The 21,936-nt window shown below is 29.8% G+C and overlaps 2 protein-coding genes across 3 annotated transcripts; both read left to right on the forward strand.

The window, feature by feature from the left end:
* The first annotated feature begins 387 nt into the window (after positions 1 to 387).
* LOC130961073 (abscisic acid receptor PYR1-like) lies at positions 388 to 2,433 on the forward strand. 2 transcript variants are annotated; one of them, XM_057886746.1, is made up of 2 exons: positions 388 to 1,113; positions 1,822 to 2,433. In XM_057886746.1, the coding sequence occupies exons 1-2, from the start codon at positions 453 to 455 to the stop codon at positions 1,827 to 1,829; spliced, it is 669 nt and encodes a 222-aa protein (XP_057742729.1). In that variant the 5' UTR covers positions 388 to 452; the 3' UTR covers positions 1,830 to 2,433. The 2 variants fall into 2 exon arrangements, with proteins under 2 accessions (XP_057742729.1, XP_057742720.1); XM_057886737.1 differs by having other exon boundaries at positions 1,826 to 2,433.
* Positions 2,434 to 19,648: 17,215 nt separating this feature from the next.
* LOC130942266 (putative glycine-rich cell wall structural protein 1) lies at positions 19,649 to 20,631 on the forward strand. The gene has a single exon (XM_057870991.1). The coding sequence runs from the start codon at positions 19,672 to 19,674 to the stop codon at positions 20,323 to 20,325; it is 654 nt and encodes a 217-aa protein (XP_057726974.1). The 5' UTR covers positions 19,649 to 19,671; the 3' UTR covers positions 20,326 to 20,631.
* The last annotated feature ends 1,305 nt before the right edge of the window (positions 20,632 to 21,936 follow it).

Consider the following 21,936-nt stretch of genomic DNA (forward strand, 5'->3'; position numbering starts at 1 on the left):
TGTTTTATTTTTCATTTCATTTGGGCTATTAATTTAAATTTTGGCCTGCAATATTTAATAAATAATTAGCAACATATAATTATTAACACTCAACACTAATTATTTATTTTGCCCAAAAATAATATTTATCATCACTAATTAATTTAGTTAAATTTTTAACTCAACTATCCCTTTTTCTTATAATATCTTTAATTAGTATTGCGATTTTTAAAAAAAAAATAAGAAGTTAGTTAAAACTTAAAACTTAAAACTTAAAACTTAAAACTACTTGTTAAATATACTAAAAATAAAAAACTTGTCTCTTTAATATTTTTTCCCTTGTGTGTTGCCAACCTTTTAAAGAAAGGTTCATTTGATTTGACCCCTTTTTATCACATTTATAATTTGTTTATTTCCCATCACTATCCACACACTCTCTCTCTCTCTCTCTCTCTCTCTCACAGGAAGAAGCAATGGAAGAAGAAACACACACTCACACAAACACAAATCACGCAACCCCTGAACCCGAACCAGATACACCGATCCACTTTTCCGACCCGACCCATCACGACCTCGCTCTCCCCGCAGGTCTCACCCAAGAAGAATTCGAAACCCTAAAACCTTCAATCGCCAAGCACCACACATACCCACTCTCCGCCACGCGCCGCCAGTGCTCCTCCCTCCTCGCGCAGCGCATCCACGCGCCGCCGCACGCCGTCTGGTCCATCCTCCGCCGCTTCGACAAGCCCCAATCCTACAAGCACTTCATCAAGTCATGCCACGTCAGCGAAGACTTCCAGCTCGCCGTAGGCTGCACCCGCTACGTCGACGTCATATCCGGTTTACCGGCTAACACCAGTACCGAGAGGCTCGACGTGTTGGACGATGACCGACACGTCATCGGGTTCACTATTGTTGGGGGTGAGCACCGGTTGAGGAATTACCGATCAGTTACTAGCGTTCACGGGTTCGAACATGATGGGAAGATCTGGACCGTTGTTTTGGAGTCGTACGTTGTGGACGTTCCAGAAGGGAACACCGAAGAGGATACTCGTCTGTTCTCGGATACAGTCGTTAAGCTAAACCTCCAGAAACTCGCGTCTGTCACCGAAGGGAAGATCACCGACGGTGACGGTAAGTAACACTTTGAATAATTATAAAAAAAAAATATTCATGTTATGGAGTAAGGGGGAAAAAAGCAAAAAACAAGTAAAAAAGGTTCCATTGGTAATCCGTTATTGGGGGGAATTATTTTTCTTTGTCTACTATTTTTGGGGAGTCATTTTGGGTTATGATTAAAATTTTTTCCTCTTATGTTGTTGTTGTAATTTTGGATTTTTTTTTTGAATATTCACATGTAATTGTAATTTTATGATAATTAAAAAATATTAGATAATAATTTAATTAAATTTATTAAATTATCTAATAATTTTTAAATATTAATTTTATATAAAAATAATTGTACTCAAATTTTCACTGTTAATTATTGGAATCACCCATGTATATCTATTTTTAGCTTTGGTGGATTTGACTAGGATGTCCTTTCCCATGTTGGAACTTGATTCTTGTCTTAAAATAGAGAGAGAGAAAAAAAAAGAAAAGTAAAAAAAATGGGGTTATTTTTTTCTAGGAAAGGAAATGATAATAAAGTATTTATTTATTTTGATCATTTAATGAACTGAACTTGTATAAATGCATTTGAATGTGTATTTTAGATATTGTTATGGTAAAAAGTGTCTCTTTTTTTTTCAATTAAATACACAATCATAATGTTTTATTAATACCTCTTATTAGTAATTAGTAATGTAATTTTTCTTACCATTGTGGTTTAATAATTGCAAGATAGCTAGAAAGTAGACGAGTTCTGTTCTGGAATCAGTGAAATGATGCATGAATGAATGTCTTTTGGATTTGAAGGGCACTTTGGTCAACACATGTTGAGGCATCAAGTGTTGACTTATTATGGTCTATGGACCATGATCCATGATCCATGATACTGATATTGATATGTTTCTATGAATAACCACTGTGTTGAAATGTGATATGATATGATTACAGGGCTTCCTTGTTAGTTCAATTAATATTTTTTTAGTTATTTATGTTATCTTTCTAGTTATTGCCGTTTCTCCCTAAGAAGATGCCCAATAAGATCTTCTTTATGCCTTGTTCTTCATTGGTGGAGAAATTTAAAATTGGGGATATTATGGCCAACCAAAAATTCTTGGAAAGTTATAGTTTCTACTTTGGGATGATGGAGTATTTGAGTCATTGAGTGTAAGAAGGGAATTATATCTCACTTAAACTTTATAAATCTAAAAGATGGCCATGTGTAATAATATTGTCTCACCCTTAAAATTTTGATTATAGTTCATAAGCATTTTTTTAAAATTTAGTTGATAGCGATGAGATAATAGATATTTTTATTTCTATTTTGATAATATTTCTTTTTATAAATTTATACACACACACACACATATATATATATATATGGCTGTTATAAGGAAGAAATTTTAAAGTAGAGGTTAAAGGCATGTTGAAAAAACGAGATGAAGAAAAATGCAATGGCTTTTAGTTTTAACACTAATTATATTTTGAGTGAATATTCAATTTGATTTTTAATAATTAGCTTAAATACGTTTTTGGTCTCAACAAGAAACTTGTTTTCATTTCTTTGGTGTTTGTTTGTTTTTTTTTAATAATATTATACATTTAAGTTTTTTTATGAATTAAGTCTAATTAAATTAAATAATAAAATTTAAAATAATATTAACTATAATTAAATTTTGTTATATTAAACCAACTTAATTGTATTTAGTTTATAAAAAGATTTGGATGTATAATTATATTTTTTTATCTAATAAAATTTAAAAAGTATCTTTTTTAGTCTATGTTATTAGTCCTATGCTCACAGCTATTCCATTTTCTTTAGAATTTTTTTAATGACACAACTGAAAATAAAAATTCATAAAACTAATTATTTCTTCGATTTCCAAATTCCAACCACAACAAATCGAATGGATGACAACTAAGTGATCTATAGTCTATACTCTACGGCGTGCATATTCTTGTGCATTTTTTGTCCCAAAAATTGAGAAACTTTTTTATTTGGGCACAATCTCGTTAACTTGAGTAGATTTTTTTCATCTTTTTAAGATAAATATTTATTGATTCGAACAAAATTTAAATAGGATGCTAACCAACTTGGATTGGTTAATGGTCAAACTCACTTGTTGGTTGTTCATGGGATTGAATTGAGAGATATCATAAACAACGAAAAAAAATTTAAATGAGACTAAACTATTTAAGTTGATTTAGTAATTAACTTACTAATATGCTTCAATAAGTGTTAGAATTCTACCACTTGGGATTAGATTATGGGCTTTGCTAGTGTGTAGATTGGCAAAATATTCTATATGTATAGAATACCACTTGTCAAACGGAGAAATGTGCACATAAAGGCTAGGGGCAGAAGCTGTCGGGCAAAGGTACCCACACCTGCATTGGGGTTCGTGCTTGAAGGAGACAAAGTCTGTATTTTTGCAGTTAGTTTGGTTAGATTAGAGTTGGTGTTTAGCTGAAAATTAAAAGGTGATTATATTAATTATTACTTGGATTTATGGTTGGACTTTTTTGGACTTATAATTATGGACGTGGACTATTTAATAATGCAATTTTTGGCTGTGGTATTTTCCTTTAATACAGCCCAAATACAGAAACAATTTATGAATGGCTTTACGTTTGAAAACCTCTTCAATGGAGCGTGGTTTTTGGCCTGTTTATGAAAAAAAACACTAAATCTCCTACCCGAAGCCCAGACAAACCCCCACCAAAAATCCAACACTCCCACTCATCTCCTCTCCGCTCTCTATCGAAAAATCAGATTGAAAGAACATAAGGAAACCCTAGCGGACCAGCTGCCGCACCTACCACGACCACTGCAGCCGCCGCACCAACCGCAACCGCAACCGCTGCAGCCGCCGTACCCGCCGCAACCACCGCAGCCCCACAGCCCCGCGGAACCCACAGACACTGGAGCTCCTCTCCTCAGCTCGCGCGTGCTTTCTCTCTATTCGCCGCTGCTGCGCCGCGGAAGCTTCGTCGCCATCGCAAGAGCTGTATCACTGTCGTAGGAACCTCGGTCACCGTCCCAGGTAGCTGTGTCGCCGCTGGAGAAAGCTCCGTTGCCGTCGCGTGGAAGCTTTGTGGCCGTCGCCGTCTCCCCTGTTCAAGCGCTCTGTCTCTCTGTTCGGCGGTGTGGCCGTGTCCTTCGTCGTCGCCGTCACTCCCCTTCCTCCTCGCCGCTGGGAAGCAGTAAGCACGCTGACTCTCTGAGTGTTGGTCCCAATCTTCATATTTGCACATCACTTCACTCGAAAGCAGACGGATTTAAGACAAGTATAATTACATTTGGCATCAAAATTTTCATTATTCCTGAAATTGTGAATGAGTACATTGTCTCTTATTTTATGAAACTGGAATAATCCGGTTAATTGATGATTTATGATTATAGAATGATTTTCTAAAATGATGATGATGTTGTTACTGATATGTTGTTGGCTGCTTGTTGATCTTCGGATGATTACTGATTGGTGATGATCAGTGGCCAAGTTTAATTCTGAATTGGGGTTGGATATAGTTGAGTTACTGGATTTAATTCTGAGTTGCTGAGTTAATATTGTTTATTTTGTTGATGTTTGCTTATTCTGAAATGCTGAGTTTCTGAAATGAGTATGATGTTGCTGATTTTTTGATGATTACTAATTAGTGATAATTAGTTCCTGTGGGTAGTTGAATTTTGTTATTAGTTTTTGGGTGTAGAACATTAGGTGCAATTTTGAATTTAGTAGGTTAGAAATGATCAAATTTAAAGATTTAGAAATTATATATTAAATCGTTAATTAATATTTAATTAAATAGGTTGATCTCCGGTTGAATCCTGGTCGAACTAATAAATCAGTGAACCAATTACTTTTCCGGTTCATTGACTGGTTTGGTTCTCGCAACCTTGATAAAAAATGAATTAGCATAGGAAACGTTGTCAGGAAAATTTTTTTTTCCATAACTATTGTTTATACATGAAATTATTCCTGTTAGGGAAATTGAAAGAAAATAAGTGTTTGCAATTGTTGTTGCCGTTGGTGGATAGGAGGTGTTCTCCTCTAGTCGTCAACGTCTACGCAGCCGTGCTATCCTCACCGTCGCGATCTTCTGTACTCGCCCTTCTTGTCGTCGTGGCCACATCTGTTTCATTTCCCTAAACTCTTAATATTATTAACATGGAAAAGAGGTTAGTACACACTTAAAAATAGTGTAGATATCTGATCAAGTTAAAATAAATAAAAATACAACGACCTAATTAAAAATTTGGAGATTCAGTAAAGATTAACAGAATAATTAAATTTAAAAAAAATATTTGAACAAAATCAAAATATGTAGAATTAATTTATCGAAATTATTAAATATTACTTGAATTATGATTTATTTATCGTCAATATTGGTAAATTAACAGCTACTATCCCCGCTATTAATTTTTGTTATTATTAATATTATTTTTATTATTATTATTATTCAGTAAATAAAATAGAAGATAAAAAATTATATAGTTAAGGATGTGTGAGACTTATAGCATGAATTATTGTGATAAAAAAATAGATAAATAGGTAAGTTATATTCTCATAACAACAACCAATTGAAACATCATAAGTTTAGATATTTAGAATTTGTGCAAATTCAATCTATCCTATTGTTAGATAAGTTTCATCCTTCGATATCCGTTCAACACGGCAAGGTATAGAATTGCTACACCAAATAACTAAACTATTCCTTATACCCCCTAATGGCATTACATTGATGCAAAAGAAAGTCGCTAACTTCTGAAAAAAATTACAATGTCTTATAAAATTATTTTAATAACAAAAAACTTAACATAAGAAAATTTAAAGATATTGCCAATCATTAAAATTTCATGTCCCAGTTTGACACGAATTTAGAAAAATAGAAGTTAAATTGAGGGACTTCAATCTCATTATATAATCCGCTTCGAATATCTCCGAACAGACGTACAAATCACGGAGGGCATGGAACTTGAAATTGGCCAACAAAGCTCCGTGGATATAAATCCTCAATTAAAAATCTAGAACCTGTCAACGAAACTAATTTTACCCACATTTCATCTGCTTGATCACGATATGTGAGTAGATCCAACCATCATTCGGTAAAATAGAGTTTGCTGCTTCTTTTTTGGATGCTGACATCCATGTAGTTGGAACCTAAGTCAGTGAACCCTCCTCGATGAGCTATTTTATGGATGTGATACATTGTAAACGATTGCGGCAAGAGACAATCGCACTGGAACATTAGACGAAAAGAATAAGTTGGAGTAAAAACAATCATTAAATATTACATTAAATATTGATTTTATATAATTATAATAAAAATATTTTCTAAAATTAAAATAAATATGCATTAACTATTAAATACTAACTATAAAATTGTAATATAATTATAATAAATATTTTTTTAAAAAATAAATTTATTTACATAAATATAAATTGGCTATTAATAACTGTGCCCAACTCATATATTTATCATATTATTATTATTATTATTATTATTAAAAATATATTCGATTCATAATTGATAATTAGTTAAATAATCTATTAAACATTGATTTTATATAACTATGATAAAGATATTTTCTTAAATTAGTATAATTATGCATTACTATTAAAATGTTAATTATAAGCTCATTGTAGTAAAGATATTTTTATAAAATAAACTTAGAACAGAAGATAGTACATTCAGTTTGGTGAAAAAGTGGATTCATAAAGAATCGACAATTAACTTCCATTAACTGGAGAAAAAACTCAGTTTCAATATATTAAAGTAGATTCTTTTCATGCTTCTTACAGAAATATTTTCCAAATCATTGGCATAAATGCTCTTCACCAATATTTCAAAACAAATTTATAATTTATTACTTAATAATGAATCACCTAACTTCTTTATCTTTACTGCATAACATATTTCTTTAAAATATCCTCTTAATACTAATTATAAATTTCAAAATGTTGATAATTACATTACAAACACTTATTTTCTTTCAATTTTCTCTAACAGTAATAATTTAAAGTATAAACAATATTTATGCAAATGTTTCTATTTTTTTTTTTCCGACAAGGTATCTCATGCTGGTTTATTTTTTATCCCGTTCCAATTTTTTTTTGGCTTTATGTGACCATCATTCCTCAATCATTACAATTTACAACAAAAATAGTACTTCAATGTTAGCCATTTTAAATCAACTACAAAAGCCCTCTTTTTAAAAAATCATTCATAAAGTGTTTTTGTATCTGGGCTGTATTAAAGGAAAATACCACAGGCAAAAATTGCAACAATTATAAGTCCAAAAAAGCCCAACCATAAATCCAGGTAATAATTAATATAATCACCTTTTAATTATCAGCTAAACACCAACTCTAATCTAACCAAACTAACTGCAAAAACACAGACTTTGTCTCCTTCAAGCACGAACCCCAATACAGGTGTGGGTCCCTTGCCCAACAGCTTCTGCCCCTAGCCTTATGTGCACACTTCTCCGTTTGACAAGTGGTATTCTATACATATAGAATATTCTGCCAATCTACACACTAGCAAAGCCCTTAGATTATGGATAGACATGAGACTGATTTTTTTGTCATTACTATTTATTAGCCTCAATTAACATATTCTCTTTAATATTCTATCAAAATATGCCTCAATTAACATAACCTTTTATCTTTATCAACACGTGATCTAGGATTTTTTTATTTAAATTAAAAAATATAATATTTATTAATTTAAATAAATGTGTAAGTATATTTTAAAATATGTTTTTAGTCATATCTTAAATACAGTGAAAAAAAAATATTTAATTTTGGATGCACTGATCCTATTTTAGGATACGAGTTTAAGAGTCACCCGAGATATGAACAAAGGCACATTTTAAATATACTGTGTTCGAAATATGTTTATATTCTGATATGGACTAGTGCATCCTAAATACGTGTGAAGATGCAGAATAGAAGTATTACATCTGAGATATAGTCAAGATCCGATATGCTTATCATATAAATAAAAATAGCATAACAAATACAAAAAATTACATAACTAATTAAATTTGTGTTAACATAACTTTTTAAATAGTAAATTTAAATTCTCCCGAGAGAATTTATTAAATATTTTAATATGGGAGTTCTTTTAAATACCGTTATGTATAAAATTTAAGAACATATCAGTACTTTTATATCCTATTTATAATTTATAATTCAAGTAGAGGCAAACAAAGATGAGAAAAAAAGTATTTATTTCTATTAAAAGTTTAGAAATAAATTAATAAGCACATATATATTAATATATTTGTTTCTATTATTATATTATCTTTGTTTTTATATAATATATTTTTTAAAATTAGTTAATTATTAAGCTAAAATTTAATTGTCTAAACATAGGTGAAATTATTAGGTTTTTTCAAAAATTGGTTAAGATAAAAAAGAATATTATCTATCTATTAATAAATATTCTTTAAATTGATAATATATCAAATTAATTTTAAAAATATATATAAAATATAATATTTAATTATTTTAAAATTAAGAGAAGAATCTTTTTCAATTAATTTTTTATTAATTTAAATTAATATACTTTTCAGTTTTTATATATCTCGAATGTAGTGTCACTATTCTGCATTTTTGCACGTATTTCGGATAATACACTAATTCATATCAGAATATAAACATATCTTGAGTGCACCCGAGATATGACTCTCAGACTCCGTATCATAGAATGGAATCAGTGCACTCAAAATATATTCATTTTTTGGTTTCTCTCACTATATTCGATATGTGATTAGAAACATATTTTAATAAATACTTACACGTTTATTTAAATCGATAAATATTATATTTTTTAATTTAAATAAAAAAAAAACCCGTGATCTATTAGAATGGCAAATACCCTTTCCCAAAAATGCTTATTATAACAAGAGAATATCCATCGTTCTAAAAAAATGTATGTATAAGCTTTAATTTCCTTTAGTGTACATTTTAACTTGAAATAAAAATCTTTTAGGTTTCTCATACATTATTTAGTCATTTAATGTTATTGGATTTCTTAAATTTCTCATATCGTCAATATATAATTATATATATATGTTTTTGAATCCCTAAAGAGTGTCACATCTTTTCTACTTGGACAAACTCTAATTATAATTAGTTAAGAGTTGTGAGTTAATGATTTAGTTAGATTTAGTCATTCTATACCTTTTGGTTGTCATGTTCAAAAAACTAAACTTTTTAAATTTGAAAAATGAAAACATACATACATCGTTTGCTCTAAAATAATTATTGTATAATTTTTTTGTCAATTAAAACAAAATCTTGAATAGATGCCCCTATTGTCACATATGCATGATATGATGATGTTATTTAATTTGGCTAATTAGATGAACTTACTTCTACGTCATTATATCTGTTGAATTTTGTGATATTTTTTTTTTGTCGAATTTATTTCAAGCTAAGTAAAAAGATCTTAATATCTTACATCTAGAAATTTTAAACTTCTACATTTTTAAGCAGAAGAAGATTTGTAAGTTATTGCGTATCTACCATTTTACCAATGAGAAATCTTTAAAGTGAAGCATATTGTAAAAACATTATTTAACTAAGGATGATAAAAATATCCGACCAATGTGGAGTATAGAAGTTTTTTCATTGATCGATCAATTTAGTATGTTTTATTGTCAAATCGCACAATTAATAGTCCTAATTTGAAATATGCTAAAGATATTATCTTGCTACTCATTATTCTTAAACATTTTTTGAATTATTAAATGGATATAAAATAAATTCTGATCTGTTTTAATTAATATTCTAAGACAACAATTATATCCATTTATATGTAATATTGATTATTGCATTCATTATATTTATTCCGTTAATTACGTACTATAGTATTCAAGAGAATGTTTAAGATGAATAATAAAGTAATATTATATTTTTGCTTTTCCATAATATAATATCTTTGGTCTATTTCAAAAGATATTTCTTCTGTTTTAAAATAACTATATTTTAACTTTTTTGAAATATTAAAGAAATCAATGTACTTAAACACAAAGTAAGTCTAACTATATTAATTTTTAGTGTATAAAAAAGTCAAAGCGATATTTATTTAAAATTAAGCGATTAATAATTAGGAGTGTTCATTGATCGAATTTAATTTATATATCTGCGGTTTTTATCCGAATTCGATTCGAAAATTATAAATATTGATTCGATCTGCATACTAAAAGAATTGAATTGCAGACTTTAGGTAAGCATCCGCATATCTGATCTGCATATCCACAAAAATAAATAAATATTTTTTTTTATGTTTTATTTCAACTTAATAATTATCGTATATGCTGTATTATTTTATTTTTATTATTTAAAAAAAGTATATTTAATAATATTTAAGAGTAAACATATTGAAAAAAAAAAGAAAAAGGGGATTTTATTGATATTCTTTAATAAAAATAAATTCTAAAAATATTTTTATATTTTATGGATATATCCGATATTCGATTCGATTATGCGAATCGGATCCAAATTTATAAACTGCGAATATTAGATCTAATTCGATCGATCCATTAATTTTAATGCAGATCGAATAAAAATTTTGGCCATATTCAATTCAATCCTATATGCGTTCATCCTTAATAATAATTTCACAGCCCAACAATAACTCAATGTAGCCTAAAATATGATAAAAAAAAATCAATTTGAATTAAAACACCAACTTACTCATCCGTTTAATTCAATATTAAAAATTTGAATCTTAATTTAAGCATTCAGTAATTTATTAATTGACGTCAAACCTTTAAATAAAACTTCGTTAATTCTTGATTTGTCTACAAAGAGGAGAGAAAATTAGGCCCGAAAGACATGAAGCACGAACATGCAAGTTGCCATGTTGGAGCATTATATGTTCCATTCAATAAAATCAAAGAAATATGCGAACGTGTAACACAAAAATTAAAGGGATAATTAATAATCATCCACTAGCTATCAATGGAGAAACAGAACAACCTAAGTGGACGACAACTCTACCCTTTTTCCATCTCATCTTGCGTTCCCATGTTTCTTAGGCATTCAACTTCACTCAATTTCCAACGTATAAATATAGAATTTTCTCAATTACGTAAAGAAATTAAAACTCTTACAATTTTATCTTAAACCAGTTATATATACATATGTTGGACATAGCATAACTTAAAGAATTGACTTAAAGGTATAGACATTAGAGAGCGTACTTTTTTGTTATATTTATTTTTACGGTAATATTAGAAAAATAAAAAAATTTAAAATTTATTTTATTTAATATTTATAAATTATTGTTAGACAAATTTTAATTATTTTTAACTATTTTTTATATTACCAAATATTTCCGTTATTTTTATCAGAAGTTTGTATATATTGGCTTCTTTTGTTTTTTTTTTTTAATCTTAGCATATTATTAATTATATATTATAATATATTATTGTCTTTTCATTCCTTCTATTCAGCAATCTTCCACTCTGTTCTCAAGATCTTGTGACTCGTGTATTAAAACACAAAAGAATATTTAATATGAAAACATTGTTCTACAAAGATTTAATCTCAACTGAAATTCTTTATTTTAGGATTGAAAATTGTCGAGTCCATTATTAAAAAAACAAGGTTTTCCATTAGGAAAAGTCTAGGGGCCAGCAGTTTTATTAAATTTTGGCCAGCATGTAACCAGCAGAAAAATGTGAGCCATTGGATGAAATTTCACACTAATCTCACACCATCAAATCATCATTGATGACTAGTTGATAGCTAACAATCACAAAAATTACTGCCCCCTAGCATTGCTCTTTCCATTATTCTATGATGAGATGAAAGAAAAGTGAGAACAAATATTTTTTTTATTCCTAACCAACTAATAAGAGAAAGTCACAACACAAATAACTTAGCATAAATGAGAATAATTATATGAAGGTGGTCAGAGGAGAATACTTATGATAATTTTATCTTTATATTTTTATAAAAAAAGGATTTAAGTGTTAAGAAATAAATTCATTAAAAAAATTAATTGACCAAAAGTTAATTATTTACTGATAATATATTGTCAATATGATCAATTTTTTTGGTTTTAATTATAATTAAAAAGAATTAAATTTTGATACACCGACAATATATATAAAATACTTATATATATTTATTTATATATGTTCTTTTAAGTGACAAAGATTGTTATTTTACACTAATATATGTAAAAATTAAATCCTTAAAAAATAGTTAAATGGAAAAATTTTGAATAAAAATTTGTTTATATATTATTCCTTGACAATTGACATCATCTAAGAATAAAATTATTCTTTTAAATTCTATTTGTTAAATTTGATATCAGTTAATATATGACCTTAGTTTTTGTTAAATTTCCGTGTTACCATGAATAACCAACTAACCGTGGCATGACTTGGAGTTTTTCCCCCGTCGATCTTCTGTATGCATGTTCTTATTAGTCATCAACATACATATATGGCTGGTGTGGTATTAACAAAATATATAATAGTGTTAAGTGTGTAAAAAAAAAAATGGCCACCAATTGATTACTGTGAATAAAAATATATATATATTTATTAATGGTTTAACAACGCTCATTATTACAGCAGTTGGCTGATGCATTCGCATTTTTAGTTGTTCTTCCTTTAAAATTTTATTCATAGGCTAATGATTCTTGTTAAAAAAATAATGATTTCATAATTTATAAAATATTACTTTAAGTTAATTTGAATTCATTTGTTACACGAGATTTTGAAAAAAAAATGAGCAAAGATCAACAAAAAAAAAAAAAAGAGATTAGGAATCATCTTAAAGAAGAAGCACAAAAAAAAGAATCAAACAGAAAATTCTTTGGATCAAACAGAAGACTCCCTAGACAATAATTAGTGCCAAAAACTATATGTTGCACGTAGGACATGGTGCATACAATGTGAGAAAGCAAACAGAAACCAAATTAGAGCCAACAACTATGCATTGCACGTAGGACATGGTACGTACAACGTGAGCAAGCAAATAGAGACTAAATTTCTATCGTGGTTCTTGAGATTCACGCGATTATCTATTTTGGTTCTTGAACTTTAAAATTACTTATACTAGTCTTTTAAATTTAAGTTTAGGCACCAATGTGGTCCCTCGACTCTTTTTGGTGATGACTAGGTAAACGGAGTACTCAGATGACACCCTTCCTGCCACGTTGGATGATGAGTAAATGACGTCGTTTATTTTTGGCACCCAAACAAGTCAGAAATGTCGTCATTTTATATATGAAGGGAGAAGAAATGATGGAGACCTAATATAAAGTATTCGTCTTCTTTTCTACCTCTACTATTTTTCATTTCTAACTTGTTTGGACACCAAAGGTAAACGATGTCGTTTACTCATCATCCAGCGTGGCAGGAAGGGTGCAATTTCAGCACTTCGTTTGCCTAGTCATCATCGGAAAGAATCGAGGGACCATATTGATGCCCGAACTTGAATCTGGAAGACCAACATAGATAACTTTAAATTTCAGGGAGCAAAATGAATAATCGCGTAAATCTCAGGGACCAAAATGGGGATTTAGTCGCAAATAGAAGCAAATTAGAGTCAAGGAAGCCATGCGTTGCACGTGAAACTCTATGCGTGCAACGTAAAGACCAAATAGAGGGCAATTCACAAAAGGACTCCATACGTACAATCAGTGATGAATCTAGAAAATTTTTTCAGTGAGAGTAAAATATATACAATATAATAATAGATTTTATAATTATACTATAATGTTATAAAATAAAAATATTTTTTAAATTATTTAACCAATAAATTAAAATAGTAAAATAATAATTCAAAATAATAACAAATAATTTAGAATTTCATTCTTCTAGGTTTTATATTTTGAAAAGATTGAATAATCTTTTCATTGTCAATATAATCAAATGTCTCTTTCTATGTATGTCACTAAACAATCATTTAAAAATTCATCTCCCATACGATTACGAAGTCGATTCTTTATGATATTCACAGCAGAAAAAGTTCTTTCAACTGATGCAGTTGCTACGGGCAAAACTAAAGCTAACTTCAGAAGAAGAAACACTAATGGATAAACAATATTTTTTCGAGTCTCAACCAACTTCTAAGAAAGAGCACCAATTCCATTTAAGTATGAGAATTGATCATCAGAATGCACATCTAGTATGAAGTTCTCAAGTTGACTGTCAAGTGCCAAAAGTTGAGTGGAAGAAAATTCTAATGGATAGAATTGAGCTACTTGCATCAACTTCTCCTTATCAAATGCAAAAAATGAGTGTCTTGGATTCAAACAAGCTATGCAAAGAAGCAATTCAGTATTCACCGCTATAAAACGATTATTGAGTTCTTGAAGTTGTCTATCAACTACTTGATAGAATATCTCAACTTGAAAATGATGCAAATTTGATATTTTTTTTAGCTTTGCATCTTGATCTTCATTGTGACACAAATATATCATCCATGGTTGGAACTATAATATCATGTTTGTCACAAAACAGTGAGGCTTCGTCAAGTAAAAGAGACCAACCATCATCTCTTATATTTTACAACCGTTGCTTAGATACTTTGACTAATACTACAGCATTTACAATGTCTTGACCATTCATTTGTAACTCTTGAGATAACTCATTAGTAACTCCCAATATATTTTTCATCAAGTGCAAGTTGAAAATGAATTCAAAGGATTGAATGACATTCAATAAATGATATGCTTCAGCTCTTTGTTCTGAATTATTTCCATCTTCTCAACATATTCAAGAACATTAACCACAGAAGGAAATAAAGAAATTAATCTAAGTATAGTTCCATAGTGTGAACCCCATCTAGTGTCTCCAGCTCTTTTTAAAGTTATTTCTTAATTCAAACTATGCCCATTAGAAATTTCTCCACTTTTAAGTACTTCAATTGTCTTAGTCATCTGACTATCACGTAGCATATCTTTTCATTTACACAAAGCTCTAACAACATTGCATAAATTGGTTAACAAATTAAAAAGCAAAGCAATTTCAACTTGTTTTTTTGCAACCGTTACAAGAGCTAACTGAAGTTGGTGAGCAAAGCAATGTACATAGAAAGTATAAGAATTTTCTTTCAATATCAAAGTTTTCAAATCATTAAATTCTCCTTGCATGTTACTTGCACCATCATATCCTTGTCCATGTACTCTTGATAAACTTAAATTATATGTTTCTAATAATTACTCCAATGCTAATTTTAGAGATAAAGCATTAATATTAGAAACATGAACAAGACCAAGAAAATGCTCCCTAACTTGTCCTTCGTTGTTCACATACCTTATGCAAACTGACATTTGCTCTTTAATAGAAATATCGCGGGCTTTATCAACCAATGCAGCAAATAATTCATCCCCAAGATCATCAACAATAACTTTTGTCGTTTCCCTTGCAGCAGCTCTTACAATGACTTTTTGGATTAAGGGTGCTATTAGTTTAAGATTTCCACGAGCATTTTTGAAAGCACAACCAATCTCTTCATTATGTTGCGCAAAAAAGTTTAGAAGTTCTAAAATTTTTTTTGGTTAAAAGAATCATCTGTCTCATCATTACTACGAAAGGCCAATCCTTGTCACAAAAGAAATCTAATACAATCAATTGTTGCTGTCAAGTGAATTTGATAATTCTTTTTAACTTGCTCATATTGTTTTTCAATAGTAGCAGTTATGTGTTCTTTTGGTCTTATAAGTGCTTCACATTTTTTCCAAATTTGATTATGAACTCTATCATGAATCCCAACATGAATTTGTAGTCTCTCCTTTTTTTCCCAATTTGAAAAGTCATTAGTTACAAAAACATCACCACCTTCAGTCTTGGGTTTCATAAGATAACAACAAAGACAAAAAACAACATCTTTTGATATACTATACTCTAACCAGTTGCCATAGTCATCAAACCAATTAGGATTAAATCTTCGAAAAGAAGAACCACAAGCAGTTTGCGAAAAATCATGAGTCCTTAGTTGACAAAGACCTTTTTGCAAATATGCACATCTAACTTTGTCTCTATCATTCGGGTGATAATTTGAGATCTTTGATCGTTGTTTTGGATCTGCTATAAGGCTCTCTACTTCAAATTATAAAAACCTTCTTTTATTAGAAGAGATCGAAGAATTGTTTTGGGATCCAATCTCCAATGATGAGGTTCTATTGAAATATTTCTCCATTACTAATAAGATAAAATTATAAATCTAAGTTGATTAATTAATAAAAAAATTCACAATTCTACACAAATTTAAAATTATAAATACAAAATTAATATACGTATGTCATTTAAATAAATTTCCAACAACAACAACAATTAATATCCCAATCCATTCTAAGCTCCTGCGGTGCCGATGCATATTTGATGACGAGACAAAATTGCTATAAATGCCATTTAAGTCAAGAGGTAATATTACTCATTGTTCAACATTAGTAGTCCAGAAACAAAAATTGAGCATTTCAATTTTCCATAGCTAGAATGAATAACATAGCTTGAAAAAAGAAGACCCTATAATGAAATTTAAACAATGCCATATAAACTTATTTCAAAGCTCATAAAATTTATCAATTAGAAGTTAAATATGATGGACTTCTACTTTTTCACAGTTTCAAATACAACTTTCATAAATAAGATTTATTTTGCGGATTGTATTAATGAGTCTTTTCCATTTTTTCCATCCTAAGCAAGTAGGAAAGACACAATCTTTATATATCAAATAAGAAAAAAAAAGTACCGTGTAAGTGAATAAAATTCAATCACAAATTAACAAATAAATAAATCCAAGAAGTGAATAAGTGAATTAACAAACAAATTAATTAAACTAAACTTGCAATTACATCAGAACAAATTCAATCACAAATTCACAATTAACAAATCAATTAAATCAATTATCAAACAACAATGAAGCAAATAAGTGAATAAGTAGAATTACAAATCGTTGAATCATGATTCATGAATGTACCAAAAATAATCCAAGACTGAATCTGAACAGCTGAACTCTAGGAACTAGGAAGTAAAAGTGCAAAACCCAATAGGCAATAGCGGTGCGGGTGTGTGACGTTTAGCGGCAGCAGGATGAAAGGCAAGCGTTCTCTACTGAAGTCTGAAGAGTGAAAACCGAAGAGAGAATAGGATCACAGATTCGCAGTATTCGAAGAAGAAGAAGGACTGAGGGAAACCGATCGCTGAAGAAGAAGCCACAAGGCAGAAAGGGACGCGGAGACACGGCAATGACTCTGGAGACAGGAGGGAGGAGACATCAACGGGAGAAAGACGCGGAGTGGCGACACACAATAGCAAGCCAGTATGGCTCTGGTGTGCCGAGTGCAGACTGTGAAGGTTGGAGCCTGGAGGCCTGGAGCAGATGAAGAAAATTGGGAAAAAATAAGGATTAGAAATTTGATTTGGGTGGGGTCAAAACTAATTATATAATGGTGGCAATTAAGACATTTCACTAAGAACTACTAAATAATTTTTGGAATTTCACTGTTACCCCCACTCCCCAATGAATACATCTGTCCCTATGTGCAACGTGAAATATGAAACAGAGACCAACATTCCCAAGTCTAGGCCATACGTTGCACACATAAGAGGGTGCATTCCACGTACCAAATGGGCCACTCTCAGGGTACATTTCCATAAAGTCAAGCATTAATCGTCAATTGTGGAGAAGATCAAAGGAGTTTATCTTGAAGGAAAGACTCTAGGAAAAAACTTAATTAATGAGATTTGATTTGATTTAATTTTTTATTTTGAATTAGTTTTGAATTTTGAATTTATTTTAAGGTTAGTATAAAAAGAACAGAAGCCACATACGTGGAATTCCTTCTGCAGTTTTCACAATTCATAATTCTAGATTTTCTTTTTATCATGAGCAACTAATCCCCTCTTGTTAAGGTTAGAAACTCTGTTTATTATCATGGATTAATGTTCTTACTTGTCTATTCTTGAACTATGCATTGATGTTTTCTTAAGAATTTAGTTTCCATTCTTCATTTCAAGAGTTTGAATATATTGAAAAATAACTTAAATATGAATTAAATTCTATAAGTTTTTTAAAAAAGATTATTTGATAGAATAAAGCTTAAAAACCTCTTCGCTCAATTCTAAAAGTTTTGAACTTAGTTTGATAAGTGACGTTGAATCAATCAGGTTTAAATTTTAAGAATTGTGTGGTTTGTGAATCAGTATGTATGCTTAACCTCTTTGCATAATTAATTAATCGAGGAATTAACGATTTGTTAAGTTAAGAAAAATCGGATTCCCAAGGGATTAGAGTTCGGTTAATTAGGGTTCAGCGTAAGATAAATCTTTGCTTGATCAAGATAGATAGTGAAGCATTTTTCTTGAAGTTTTAAACATATTCGACACCTTAACATTCCATTCATATTATTCTCTCAATAATTTTTAAATTGCTTTCATTTAATCTTCTGTTTTTTGTTATTTAATGTTACTGAAATCCTAAATTGCAATTGTTTAATTAGAATAATCAATTAATTCATGTGTGTTCAGTCTGTTAATCCTCGTGAAAATGATAACTCATTTCCGTGGTATTACTTAGTACGATTTAGTGCGCTTGTCGAGTTGTGGTTTTGCAAAATCTATATTATCTATTTTGCGACGATTTTAAACTGTCACTATCTAACTCTAAAACCGTCACTATATCTGTCAAAATTTTTGTAAAATTTGTTATGCTATTATAAATAAATTTGATTATTGGTATATTATATGTTTAATTATTCTACTATAGCAAATATGATTATTCAATTATATATATATATATATATATATATATATATATATATATATATATATATACTAACAAATTTGGTGATTGATTTTTAATGTATATGTAAATTTTTTGTTAATAAAATAATGTGTTGTTAGTTAATGAACAATGTTTCATTTTTTTTATGTTTTAATTTTTAATTCTCTTCATCTCTCTATAGTAGTGAAAGCAATAATTGAAAAGATGAGTAAACTCGATCAAATTAGGATTTTGGGTGGGGGAAATGATAACAATGTGGAAAGCAATTTGAAATAAATGATGAAGTATAGTCATTAACAAAAAAGTAATAAGTTAAATGACTGTTATCTATTAGTTAGTTAAATTTATTCAAATATTTACAAAAATGTTATTATCTTTATTATAAAATTACATACTTAGCCAAATAATGTAAATGATTAATTAGATAAAGACACATGAGTATCACAATTCACAATAACCTCTTTTTTTTTTTTTTGAATTTGAAGGTGTTTATATCTTTTTTTATTTATATTTTGAATTTGTTATGCTAAAATTCGTTCTTTATTTAAAAAATGAAAAGAACAAAGATCGAATATTATAAAGTATTGAATCTCTCATAATATATCATAAAAGAGTTCAACTAAAAAATTATTCTTTTAATTAAAATTAATTAATTTCTTAAAATTTTTTATTCTAAAATTATAATAAAAAATGAGTTAATGCTCCTTTTAAATTTTTTTTTTATAATAATACAGTAACGAAGCAATTTTTCCTATAAATACCCATGTTCTAATAAGGCTATAACATCAACGTGGGGTTTCAAAAATTTAAACTTTTTCCCATGGCAACCTCAAAGATTCTCATACTTGTTTTCTTTGTGATTTTGGGTTTCGGAATATGTTGTTCCGCTAGAACACTCCTTACTGTAGAGGAAACCAACAACGATGTTGTTGGTGTAGATCTACACAGAGATGGTCATAAACATGGTGGTGATGGTGGAGGTGGTGGAAATGCTGGAGATTATGGTAATGGTGGAAGAGGTGGAGGGGGTGGCAACGGAGGCAGATTTGGGGATGGCGGAGATGGTGGAGGAGGTGGACGTGGTGGGTTTCATGGAGACGGCGGCACTGGTGGAGGTGGTGGCAATGGTGGCATTTATGGCGACGGTGGAAACGGTGGAGGAGGTGGACAGGGCGGGTTTTTTGGTGATGGTGGACGCGGCGGAGGAGGTGGAAATGGTGGGTATAATGGAGATGGTGGGGATGGTGGACGCGGCGGTGGCGGTGGGTTTAATGGAAACGGAGGTACCGGTGGAAACGGAGGAAATGGTGGATTTGGCGGCGACGGTGGCGACGGCGGAGATGGTGGAAGCGGAGGAGATAGTGCAGTAGAGTTTGCAAGAGTTAGTGGATGGAAGAAGGGGGGAAATAGAGTATATGGTGGTGGTGGCGGTGGTGGCGGAGGAGGCGGTGGTGGTGGATTATACCACCCTTGAAGCCACTTTTGAACTTCAATATTCAGAAAATAATACATCACTTCTCCTCTCCTCTAATTAACCTTAATTAATAATAAATAATCATATAAGATATGATGGGTATGAGGTCATGAGGAATTGAGGATGTATATTTTAAGGTTTTTAAGTTGTGACACTAATAATGATGTAATGTTTGATGTTAAATGTAATGGTGCGGAAGACATGACCTAATGTAAAATGTTTAATGCATGGTCCATTACCCTTAACTTTGCTATTTTATATATATGAACTAATAAGAAATTTAAAGAAGAAATTCAACGAAGCAAATGATTAGTACGTATAATTGAGTTTTCACTTAGCTTGATGAATTAGTTCTCATGTTGATTGGACTAAGAAGAAAATAGTTATTAGTTATAGATCTAAATAATACAGTTTTTGTTTTGTTTTGCTTTCTTTAAATAACAAAAAAATAAAATAAAAAATAGAGTGGTCTAATAATTCTGTTATTACTTGATCACTAAGTAACTGATTTCTTTAGCTTACATATACTAATTGTCACATTATATCAATCAATCATATTAATATTTATATCTCATATATTATTATTAGATAAGATATAATTTTTATTAAAATTAAATTATAAGTCAATATAATGTGTTACACCATACTAGTATTACACTTGTAATACCATAATAATTACTCAATAAACTTTTTATTCATTACCTCAAAATAAATTAAAAAACATAAACCAAAAACTCCTATGGAGGAGGGCAATCAACAGAATTGAACTACCTTGGGCTCAAGTTAAGAGTTAGTTGAATCAGTTAATCAGTTAGATTAGTTGGAGAGTGCAGTTAGGCAATAACTTAGTTATGAATATAATCGTATATAATAGACAACTACATGAATAAAAAGTTCAGTTTCACTTATAATTTTCTCTATTCATTCATACTCTTCACCATCAATTCTCAATTTTCTTCAACATCTTTGTAATTAAGTGTTACTAAAGAGAAAGAAAAAAAAGCTTGAGAAGCAAGAAACTGAAGAAAACTACTGAATGATATTTAATTTGTGTTTTTGATATTATGTAATGCTTAGATTAAATATAATTCTCATTTATATATGCAACAAATGTAGAGAATCAAACGGTTTATATGAGTTGTTATAAGCTGCATTATTGTAACTAATTATAAGAACTCCATTCTTGATTCTTGATCCTTTTAACACAAGTTTAAATTTTTAACCCAAGATTTTGAGTTAATTATTTCATGATGATTTAATTTATCATCATTAAGATATCTTAAAAGTGATGCATTCCAGATTATATATGAATATAATTATCTACCTAGTGTGATGTATAGAATATGTGTATTTGATAAAAGTGGATCCTTACTCCTTAGAGTAATATATATTATTATATTTTTATATCAAATACAATCAAAGAATTTTGCGTTCGTGAAACACAAAAAGGTTTTAATGATGATCAACATCAAATTCTAAAACGAAACAACCATGTTATTGGTCAATTCTGCTTCTTTTGGTCTACCTTCCATTATTTATATTTTTAAGTTTTATATATTAACCACAACTCTAAATTCTTCCACTACTATTTAAAAAAATTATTCTAATTCT

The sequence above is a fragment of the Arachis stenosperma genome, chromosome 1 (genome assembly GCF_014773155.1).
Source record: "Arachis stenosperma cultivar V10309 chromosome 1, arast.V10309.gnm1.PFL2, whole genome shotgun sequence".
Classification (NCBI taxonomy): Eukaryota; Viridiplantae; Streptophyta; class Magnoliopsida; order Fabales; family Fabaceae; genus Arachis; species Arachis stenosperma.